At 51.1% G+C, this 10,971-nt stretch overlaps 1 protein-coding gene across 1 annotated transcript in view; it reads right to left on the bottom strand.

Moving 5' to 3' along the window:
* CAPN11 (calpain 11) overlaps positions 1-5,987 on the bottom strand; it is a 15,760-nt gene extending 9,773 nt beyond the window's left edge. Inside the window, exons 1-5 of the mRNA XM_008050027.1 lie at positions 5,733-5,987; positions 5,320-5,389; positions 4,117-4,235; positions 2,046-2,179; positions 1,706-1,874 (exon numbers count right to left, since the gene is read on the bottom strand). Of these exons, the coding sequence (XP_008048218.1) occupies positions 1,706-1,874; positions 2,046-2,179; positions 4,117-4,235; positions 5,320-5,389; positions 5,733-5,960 (720 nt within the window). The 5' untranslated portion in view covers positions 5,961-5,987. The remainder of the gene's footprint in view (positions 1-1,705; positions 1,875-2,045; positions 2,180-4,116; positions 4,236-5,319; positions 5,390-5,732) is intronic.
* Positions 5,988-10,971: the final 4,984 nt, after the last annotated feature.

Raw genomic sequence — 10,971 nt, forward strand, 5'->3', positions numbered from 1 at the left:
GAGATGAGGTCTCGCCAAGTTGCCCAGGCAGGTCTCGAACCCACGGGCTCGGGCAATTCACTCATCTCAGCCTCCCAAAGCGCGGGATTACAGGCTGAGCCACCGAGCCCGGCCATGGTGTCTTTTATAACCATGCTCACCTCTTCTTGCCACGCCCCTTCCCTGCCTCCTGACAACCACTAATCTGTTCTCCATTTCTACTATTTTGTCCTTTCAAGAATGTCATATACACGGAATTGTGCAGTGTGCAACATTTTGGGGTAGGATTTTTTCCATTCAGCATAATTTTCTTGAGTTCTGCCCTAGTTTTTTCAAGTGTCAGTAGTTCATTTCTCTTTCTCACTGAATAGTAGTCCATGGTATGGAATCAGCACAGTCTAACCATCCTTTTTTTTTTTAAGTTGGAGTCACACACTTTCACCCAGGCTGGAGTGCAGTGGCATGCTCACAACCACTGCAGCCTCGACCTGCTGGGCTCAGGCATTCCTTCCACCTCAGCCTTCCAAGTAGCTGGAACTATAGGTGCGTACTACCACACCTGGCTAATTTTTTGATTTTTATTATAGAGACAAATCTCACCAAGTTGCTCAGGCTAGTCTCAAACCCTTGGCTCAGGCAATCGTCTCACTTCCGCCTCCCAAAGTGTTGGAATTACAGGCGTGAGCCACTGTGCCTAGCAGAGTTTAACCATTCTCTTGCTGAACGACCTCTAAGTTGTTTTCTGTTTGCGGCTATTATGAATAGAGTTGCTATAAACACTAGTGTATAAGTTTTTTGGAGGATATAAATCTTCATTTCTCTGGGATAAATGCCCAAGAATGAAATTTGGTAGCATTTTGGATTCATCAATTTCTTTAGAGACAGGGTCTTGCTCTGTCACCCAGGTTGTAGTGGAGTGGTGTGATCATAGCTCACTTGCAGCCTTGAACTCCTGGCCTCAAGTGATCCTCCTGTCTCAGCTTCTCAAAGTGCTGAGATTATGGGTGTGAGCCACCATGCCCAGCCTGGGCTCATTTATTTATTCCAACAAATGTTGGTTGGGTGCCTATTTCATGCTAGGCCCTTTCCCAAGCTCCAGTGTCCAACAGTGAACAAGAAAATAAAGTCGGCTGGGTGCAGTGGCTCAAGCCTGTAATCCCAGTACTTTGGGAGGCCAAGATGAGGGAATTGCCTGAGTCCATGGGTTCGAGAACAGCCTGGGCAACTCGGCGAGACCTCATCTTTACAATAAATCAAAAAATGGATAGCACGCGCCTGTAGTTCTGGCTACTCGGAAGGCTGAGGCAGAAGGGTTGCCTGAGCTCAGCAGGTCAATGCTAGGGTGGCTCTGAGCTTGCCACTACCCTCCAGCCTGGGTGACAAAGTGAGACTCCAACTCAAAAAAAAAGAAAAGAAAAGAAAGTCACTGCCCTCATGGAATGTGACTGCTGCCTGGAGAAGATGAGCTGTGAATGAATACATAGACAAACAAGATAATCTCTGGTCATGATCAATGTTGCGGAGAAAATCAAAACCAAGTAGAAAGTCAACAGGGCGAGGACAGCACCTTTAGACTGGGAGGCAGGGAAAACAGGTCTGAGGAAGGGCGGTGGAGCTGAAATGTGAATGAACAGGAGCTAGCCATGCAGATAGTGGTATAATGGGGTTTCTGGGTGAGAGTGGCAACCAGTGCCAAGGGCTTGAGGCAGGACTAGGCGTGGCTTACTTCAATGGAGCAGCCCATGAGGGAGGACCGCTCCACCGCCTTCCTAAGGAGCCTGAGCAGGTTCTGAGGGGGCCTCTGCAGTTGGAAGCTCTGGGCCACGCCTCCTGTGAAGTCCTCAAAGCCCTCCATCGTGCTGCCCCCGGACAGCGCTTCATAGGACCCGTTCAGCCTGTGGGCACAGAGAGGGCACTGTTTGGGTGCTGGGACTCAGGCGTGAACTTGGGCATCAAGGAGTGCCAGGAGTGGAGAGAGGGACACCCTGCCACCCCCCTGCCTCTTTCCTGGTTCAGCAGCCCTGGCAGAGGCAAGGCAAGCTCCCTTCTGGGACCCCCACACTCACTTGGCATATGCCTTCTCCAACAGGGCACTCCAGAACTCATTGCGCTCCGAAGAGTGCACAAACACAAGCTTGTCATTCTTTGTGGGCAGCCGGTCATCGACCACTACGTCCACCCACTGCCCAAACTGCCAGATCTGTGGGGAGCAAGATGGGTTTCAGTGGGCAGTGACATCTGTCTGTCCCAGGGTCCCCCCCACAACATGCACGTGCACACACACCCCCCCCACACACACACCCTTGTGTGTGGGAACTCTGTCATCGAGCGCCTCCTGGTGGCCAGGCCAGGTGACATGCCAGTTGAATGGTCCCAGAATGATTGAATAGTGAGAAAAAGGCAAGAAAAAGCCTGGAATCGGATCCGCAGCCTCCTTTCTGGGTCCTCTGGGATGACCCATGTCCTCCAGGATTACCCCACCCATTTTTTGACCATAGTGCCTCCTCTGAAAAAGCACAGCTGGGCTTCAGGACCTCTGAGATCTTCAAACTCTTAAGATTCTCAGAAATATATATATATAGTTTTTGAGTTGGAGTCTCACTCTGTCGCCCCAACTGGAGTGCAGTGGCCGCTCCCGGCCACCGCAGCCTCGACCTGCTGGGCTCCAGCGATCCTTCCGCCTCAGCCTTCCAAGTAGCTGGAATTACAGGCGCATGTCTACCACGCCCAGCTAAATTTTTGATTTATTGTAGAGATGAGGGCTCACCAAGTTGCCCAGGTGGGTCTCGAACCTGCGGGCTCAGGCAATCCACTCACCTCAGCCTTCCAAGGCGCGGGATTACAGGCTGAACAACCGAACCTGGCTTCTCAGAAATATTTTATATTTTCTCCTAGTTTGTGGCTTAACTTTTCATTCTCTTAATATCTTTCACAGCACAGCTTTTTTTTTTTTTTTTTTGAGTTGGAGTCTCACTCTGTCGCCCAGACTGGAGTGCAGTGGCCGCTCCTGGCCACCGCAGCCTCGACCTGCTGGGCTCCGGTGATCCTTCCGCCTCAGCTTTCCAAGTAGCCGGAATTACAGGCATGCGCTACCACACCTGGCTGATTTTTTGATTTATTGTAGAGATGAGGTCTTGCTGCCCAGGCGGGTCTCAAACCTGTGGGCTCAGGCAATCCACTCACCTCAGCCTCCCAAAGGCGCGGGATTACAGGCTGAGCCACGGAGCCCGGCTACAGCACAGCTTTTAATTCGAATGAAGTTCGGTTTATCAATTCTTTCTTCTGTGATTGAGCTTTTGGTGTCATATCTGAAAAGTCTTGACTGAAACCAGATTCACAAATATGTTCTCTGTTGTTTTCCTCTAGTTTTATAATTTCGGTTTTTACATTTAGGTTTATGATCTTTTTTTTTTTTTTTTTGAGTTTGAGTCTCACTCTGTTGCTCAGGCTGGAGTGGAGTGGCATTCTCCTGGCCACCGCAGCCTCGACCTGCTGGGCTCCGGCAATCTTTCTGCCTCAGCCTTCCAAACAGCCGAAACTATAGGCGCACACTACCACGTCCAGCTAATATTTTGATTTATTGTAGAGATGAGGTCTCACCATGTTGCCCAGGCTGGTCTTGAACCCGCGGGCTCAGGCAATCCTATTGCCTCGACCTCCCAAAATGCTGGGATTATAGGCTTGAGCCACTGCGCTCGCCTTTGTTTTTCTTTTGAGTTAGAGTCTCACTCTGTCACCCAGGTTGGAGTGCAGTGGCATGCTCCTGGCCACCGCAGCCTCGGCCTGCTGGGCTCCGGCGATCCTTCCTCCTCAGCCTTCCAAGTAGCTAGAACTACAGGCGTGCACTACCATGCCCAGCTAATTTTTTTATTTATTGTAGAGACAAGGTCTCACCAAGTTGCCCGGGCTGGTCTCGAACCCTTGGGCTTAGGCAATCCACTCACCTTGGCCTCCCAAAGTGCTGGGATTACAGGCTGAGCCACCAAGCCCAGCCAAATGTTATCTTTCAAAGAGAAAAAAAGATGAACTTCAAAGCACATACGAATTCTCTCCCTCTCTCTCTCTCTCTCTCTCTCTCTGACACACACACACACATACCCCTCATGAAGCAACTCTGGCTCTCAAACTGCCTTTCACCTGAAAATGGAAGATGCCAGCATAGTTTCTCTTGAAGCCCTGTCCCCTGGGCACCACGCGGTACAGCAGTTTGGAGCATGTGGTGAGGGAGCCGATGGCTGCCAGCAGCCAGCAGTCTCCTGGAAAGACAGGCAGGAGTTTGCCCCCCAGAGCACTCCCATATGTTTGGTTGGGCCCCAGAATTCGAGCCTTAGAGGAGCAGGAGCCTGGCCCTGTACTCCCTGCCAGCAGAGACGCACCCTCCTTCAGCTGTGCCACCACAGAGTAGAGGCAAACAGGGGGAAGCAGAAGGCAGAGCAGCAGGCTCTGGGGAGGTGAGTTTCTGTACCTTTTCTATTATGAGAAAGCCACGTGCTTTTGTTTTTTGGAGTTTGAGGAAGAGATATTTTTGGCCTTAGGCTCTTGCTCCCCACTCTGGAAACTTCCTTCTTGGGGAGCGAGCCAATCCTCTCCCATCCCTCAGACAAATCCAGCCATCCCATCCCGTGAATAATCTGGTGTAGCCATGAAGACCCCAAGACGTCTCTCCTTCAAGTCACCCACATTACGCTGGAGACCCAGGGCCCAGCATGGATCCCAGTGGGATCCCTTAACTAGGCGTTGATGGAGGTGTGGGCATGGGGCAGTGTCCCCAGGCTGAAGTTTAATTAAGTGGCGCCTATCGGAGAGGAGCACCCCAGTCATCCATTGCCATCTATCTCCTGGGCGTCTCAGCCCCCTCTGGGTGGGGCCGGGGAGCAGGGAGGAAGCCACTCTGGGCCCGGCTGAGGTTGAAGGCACTGGGGAAGCTTCTATGATTATCAGTGGGCTTCTTGGCTGCCTGATGGAAGCAGAGGGCGAGAAAGGAAAGTCAAGGTTGTCCCACCCATCCCCATAAGGGCACCTGGGAAGAAACTAATTCCCTTCTCCTCCAGCCCAGTGTCCCTCCAGCTCAGTGAGCCACAGTGGAGGCCCTGGGACCTGAGGTCTCCTCGGCTTCTGCCCTGCCCTGTCCTTGGCCACAGGTGGGACCAAATTTGGTCCAAGAGGAAGCCCATCCTGGCTTAGTCCTTAAAAAGGCAATGAGGGGTTTGGAGGAAAGGGGTTTGTAAGAAGCCGGTTGTCTGAACCTGGGGAGGGGTCCCTATCTTCTGGTTTCAAAGGACACCCTGGCACCCCTCTCCCAGCCTGATTTCCTGAGTCACTGTTCTTACTCCCACTCACCGAGCAGCCCCTGGCGGACATCTGTCGGAGAGATCCCATTCGCGATGAACAGAGGGTTGCTTGTGATATCCTGCAGCAGAAGAAAAAGGGCTCCAGGGGGTTCAGAACACTCCCTCCCCACACCCTCCCATCTTTCCTGGGTAGTAAGCCCACCTTGATGTTCTAGGGGAAGAGATAAGGCGGGGAGGATGCGGCCCAGCTTGGCATGGCAAAGGTTGGTGGGTGACTTCGCTAGGGTCACCTGGGGGTTTGGCTCAAGCGTATTTAGAACTGTCCCCAGCTCTGATGGAAGCCAGCCTCGAGCCAGAATGAGAACAGGGTGATGGGGATTGGAGATTATAAAAGTGACTGTGGAGGGAGTCACTCCAAGCCCCATTTGCCCTTGAGCCCAGACCTCCCCTCCCAGTGCCCACCTTGGGACGCTGCCAACAGACGTTCTGCACGTTTTGGGAGTTGGGGCCCAGTTCCTTGAAGCCCAGAGAACTGGGTGCAGCAGGGAATAAAGGGTCGTCAAACAGCTGCCCCTTCCTCAGACAGGCTGCTCGCAGCTCCTCGAAGCTCTGGTTTCTGTAGTTGTGGGCATTGTTGTGCTGACCCACGCCCTTGGCCTTGAGTCGGCAGCTGTTTATGTGAGCCACCATTCCCTTGTCAGGAAGGGTGGGATCCGCTTGATGGTCAAAAGACAAAGAACCCAATTAAAAAGTGGAATAGATATTTATCAGAAGAAGATATAAAGATGACCGATAATCACATGAAAAATGCCCAACACCATTAGTCATCGAGGAAATGTGTATCGAGGCCACAAGGACCTGTCCCTTTCCACCTACTAGGATGGCTGTAATGAAAAAGACAGATAATAAGTGTTGGTGAGGCTGAAGATAAATTGGAACCTTCATGCACTGCTGGTGGGAATGAAAATGGTACAGCTACTTTGGAAAACCACCTGGCAGTTCCTTTAACAGTTCAGCATAGAGGCACCACGTGACCCAGCAGTTCCACTTCTAGGGATATACTCAAGAGAAATGAAAACATAGGTTCGGCTGGGTACGGTGGGTCACGGCTATAATCCCAGCACTTTGGGAGGCCGAGGTGAGAGGATTACCTGAGCCCACGTGTTCAAGACTAGCCTGGGCAACTTGGCGAGACCTCATCTCTCCAAAAAATAAAAAATTAGCCAGGCATGGTAGCATGTGCCTGTAGTTCCAGCTCCTTGGAAGGCTGAGGTGGAAGGATCATCTGAGCCCAGCAGGTTGAGGTTGTGGTGGCCGTGAGCATGCCACTGCACTCCAGCTGGGCAACAGAGTGAGACTCCAACTCAAAAAAAAAAAAAAAAAATGTTTTCACACCAAAATTTGTACACAGTGTTCATGACAGCACTATTTACAATAGCCCAAAAGTAGAAAACAGCTCAAATGACCATCTGCTGACAAACGGACTAACGAAACGTGTGCTCTGCGTACCATGGAGTGATATCCGACAATAAGAAATGAAGTAGTGACATATGCTGACAGGAAGGACCTTAGAAACACGAGAAGCAAAGAGGTCAGTCACAAAGTACCTTAAACTGTGTGATTCCATTCACATACAAAGTCTAAAATAGGCACATCTGGCTGGGCTTGGTGGCTCAGCCTGTAATCCCAGCACTTTGGGAGGCCGAGGCGAGTGGATTGCCTGAGCCCACAGGTTTGGGACCCCCCTGGGCAACTTGGCGAAACCTCGTCTCTACCATAAATAAATAAATAAAACTAGCCGGGCGTGGTAGTGCACGCCTGCAGTTCCCGGCTACTTGCAAGGCTGAGGCGGAAGGATCACTGGAACCCAGCAGGACAAGGCTGCAGTGGCTGGGAGCGTGCCACTGCACTCCAGTCTAGGCGACAGAGTGAGACTCTGACTCAAAAAATAAATAAATAAATAAATAAAATAAAATAGGCACATCTATAGAAAGACAGAAAGTAGATTAGTGGTTGCTCGGGTTCAGGGGGATGGAAGTTGGAAGTTCATGGCTAAAGGATATGAGGGTTTTTTTTGGAAGGCAATGAAAATGATCTATAATTGACTACAGCGTCGGATGCTTAACTGTAAATATACTAAAAGTAATTGAATTGTGCACTTTAAAAACTATTCTTTTCCCACTGCACTCCAGCCTGGGCGACAGAGTGAGACTCCAACCCCCCAAAAAAAAAAAAATTATTCTTTTCCTTTCTTTCTCTCTCTTTCTTTCTTTTTAGAAATAGGGCTTAAGTATGTTGCCCCGTCTGGTCTAAAACTCCTGGGCTCAAGTGATCCTCCTGTCTTGGTCTCCCAAAGTGCTGGGATTACAGGCACAAACCATTGTGCCTAACTTGAATTGACTATTTTATTTATTTATTTATTTATTTTTGAGTTGGAGTCTCACTCTGTCGCCCAGACTGGAGTGCAGTGGCCGCTCCTGGCCACCACAGCCTCCACCTGCTGGGCTCTGGCGATCCTTCCGCCTCAGCCTTCCAAGTAGCTGGAACTACAGGCGTGCGCTGCCATGCCCGGCTGATTTTTTTATTTATTGTAGAGATGAGGTCTCACCAACTTGCCCAGGCGGGTCTCGAACCCACGGGCTCAGGCAATCATTCACCTCAGCCTCCCAAAGGCGCGGGATTACAGGCTGAGCCACCGACTGAATTGACTATTTTATTTTTTTATTTTATTTTATTTTATTTTTGAGTTGGAGTCTCACTCTGTCGCCCAGACTGGAGTGCAGTGGCCGCTCCTGGCCACCGCAGCCTCGACCTGTTGGGCTCTGGCGATCCTTCCATCTCAGCCTTCCGAGTAGCCGGAATTACAGGCATGTGCTACCACGCCCGGCTGATTTTTTGATTTATTGTAGAGATGAGGTCTCGCTGCCCAGGCGGGTCTCGAACCCACGGGCTCAGGCAATCCACTCACCTCAGCCTCCCAAGGGGGCGGGATTACAGACTGAGTCACCGAGCTTGAATTGACTATTTTAAATGAGTGAATTGTATAGCTCATGAACTATATCTCAGTAAAGCTGTTTAAAAAAATGGTTTCCTGGTCAGGTGTGGTGGCTCACACCTGTAATCCCAGCACTTTAGGAGGCGGAGGCAGGAGAATTGCTTGAACCCAGTAGTTCAAGACAAACCTGGGCAACATAGTGAGACTCCCATCTCTATTAAATTATATATATTATATATATATAAAATATATACATATATATATAAAATGGTCTCCATACCACCCAAGACACTGATTTCTAGGGAAAGTTAGGGAATGGCCTAGCAGAGTGAGTCTAGAGTCTAGGGTAAAAGTCAGGCTGGCTAATCGGTCGTGAGCCAGTTGAGGACCCAGGATGCTCTGCCCTCAACTCTGCCCCAGAGGGACTGCAACCTCCCTCATCCCTTCCTAAGGATTGCCCCCACCCATATAGACACTACTGACATCCCCATCACCAGCAGCAGACCCTGAGGAAGAGAAGGGGAAAGAGGAGAGAGCGGAGGAGAAGAAAGGGGGAGGTGAGGCCTAAAGCCACGATCACCTCTGAGTCTCCATCCTAGGGCTCATGCACCCCCAGGCCTATCTTCCCTCAGTCTCCTCTCATTCCCTGTTGACTCTGGAAGTCTCAGCTCTAGATTAAGGAAGAGACTGGAGGAGGGGAGGAAGGAGGTGGTCTCAGTTAAGCAGAGCTCAGCTGGGGCCGGGGTGTGGGAGGAATCCTGAGTGAGGAAAAGAAAGAGGTTGCTACAGAGGGATTGTTTAGAGGCGAGACCGATGGAGCCACTTAGGCAGGAGAGGGGGGCTCTCAGTTGGTCTTCCTCCCTTGAATGGGCAACGAGATCTGTTATAACAACTGAGCGGACAGGACTGGGTGCCTTTTTTTTTTTTTGAGTTGGAGTCTCACTCTGTCACCCAGGCTGGAGTGCAGTGGCACGCTCCCGGCCATCGCAGCCTCAACCTGCTGGGCTCAGCGATCCTTTCACCTCAGCCTTCCAAGCAGCCGGAGCTACAAGCGCCTGCTACCACACCCGGCTAAGTTTTGATTTATTGTAGAGATGAGGTCTCACAAAGTTGCCTGGGTGGATCTCGAACCCTCGGGCTCAGGCAATTCACTCACCTCAGCCTCCCAAAGTGCTGGGATTACAGGCCGAGCCTCCGAGCCCAGCCAGGACTGGGCGCCTTTGCTGCCAAGGAAACAGCGTGAGGGTGGGATGTGAAGTCTAACTGCAGTCCCAGGCTAGGTGTGTAACCCCACCTCGCATGGACCCCTGAGGGGAAGCGTTTCTCCTTGGCCGAAGGGTAGTGGAGCCCATGCCATCTTTACTAACTAAGGGCATCCACAGATGATTTGTGACTGAAACTTTCTCTCTCCCTCTTTTTTAAATTTATTTTTTAATAGAGATGAGGTCTCACTATGTTGCCCAGGCTGGTCTTGAACTCCTGGCCTCAAGTGATTCTCTTGTCTCAGCCTTCCAAAGTGCTGGGATTACGGACGTGAGCCAGTACACCCTGCCTGAATTTATCTCTCGATATCCCTTACGCTTGCCACTCCCCAAACAAGCAGACCCATGCTTCTGTTCCTCACGAGTGTCCCCTTGGGACTTTCCCGGGTCCAGTAATGAGCCCCTGCTCTGCCAGTCCCACAAATTCCCAACACACCCACATTCCACATCAAAACAGTTGCCAAGTCCTTCCCAGGAAAGTTCCCTCACAGGACCTGTTGCCACCATCAGTCTTAGACCAGGACCTCTAGAAAGCCTGGACCCCAAAGGATCTCTCTGGTTCATCATGTATGCCACCCCTGCCACATGCCACACCAGCCTCCTTTGAGGGAGGTTTTGAATCCTTTATTTCTTCTGACACCTTCCAGGACATCGTTTTGCCAGCAGGGTAAAGCCAGTTGCCAAAGCCTCCTCCAGTCCTGGGCCTACTACCACCGGCACAAACCCATCCCCTGGACCCCGCCCGAGAGTTCCAGTCTGAGGGAGACATGCCCATCCAACCAGCTCTCCCGAGCATTGCAGCCCAGGAGAGACAGTGCCCCGCCCCCACCCCCAGCAGTCTCCTCAATCCCCTCTCCCACGCCAGAGACTAGGGGATCTCCCTAGACCCCACCCCTCATCCACTATATCCCTCACGTGGTCACTCATGCTGCCTTGGCATCTCCTGCCCTCCTCCTCCATACTGCCCAGGATGAGATTGCCCCCTGCAGAACCACGTTGAGTGCAGAGTGTGTGGATGTGGAAGCCATGTGTCTCCTGACCAGTGAGGTTTCCTCCACGTACCACTTCATCTCCCCCTGCCTTGGCCTCTCCATCTGTGGAATGGGGTGATATTGTAAGGCGCTTGCAATGGCTTCTGGCACAAAACTTATTCAAAAAGTTTTCCTTAAGGAGCAAATATCAGGCCAGAAGATAATTTCCTTTCTTCTAACCTCATCCCTCCCCACCAGTTCTTCACAGTGTTAGCTGAGATTTTTTTTTTTTCTTCTTTTTTTTTTTTCAATTAGTGTCACTCTGTCACCCAGGCTGGAGTGCAGTGGCACACTCATGGACACCGCAGCCTCTAACTGCTGGGCTGAGGTAATCCTTCTGCCTCAACCTCCTAAGCAGCTGGGACTACAAGTGTGCAACACACCCAGCTAATTTTTTTTTTTTTTTTTTTTTT

This window comes from Carlito syrichta, unplaced genomic scaffold (assembly GCF_000164805.1).
Source record: "Carlito syrichta isolate Samal-C Ts95f unplaced genomic scaffold, Tarsius_syrichta-2.0.1 Scaffold142933, whole genome shotgun sequence".
Taxonomy (NCBI): domain Eukaryota; kingdom Metazoa; phylum Chordata; class Mammalia; order Primates; family Tarsiidae; genus Carlito; species Carlito syrichta.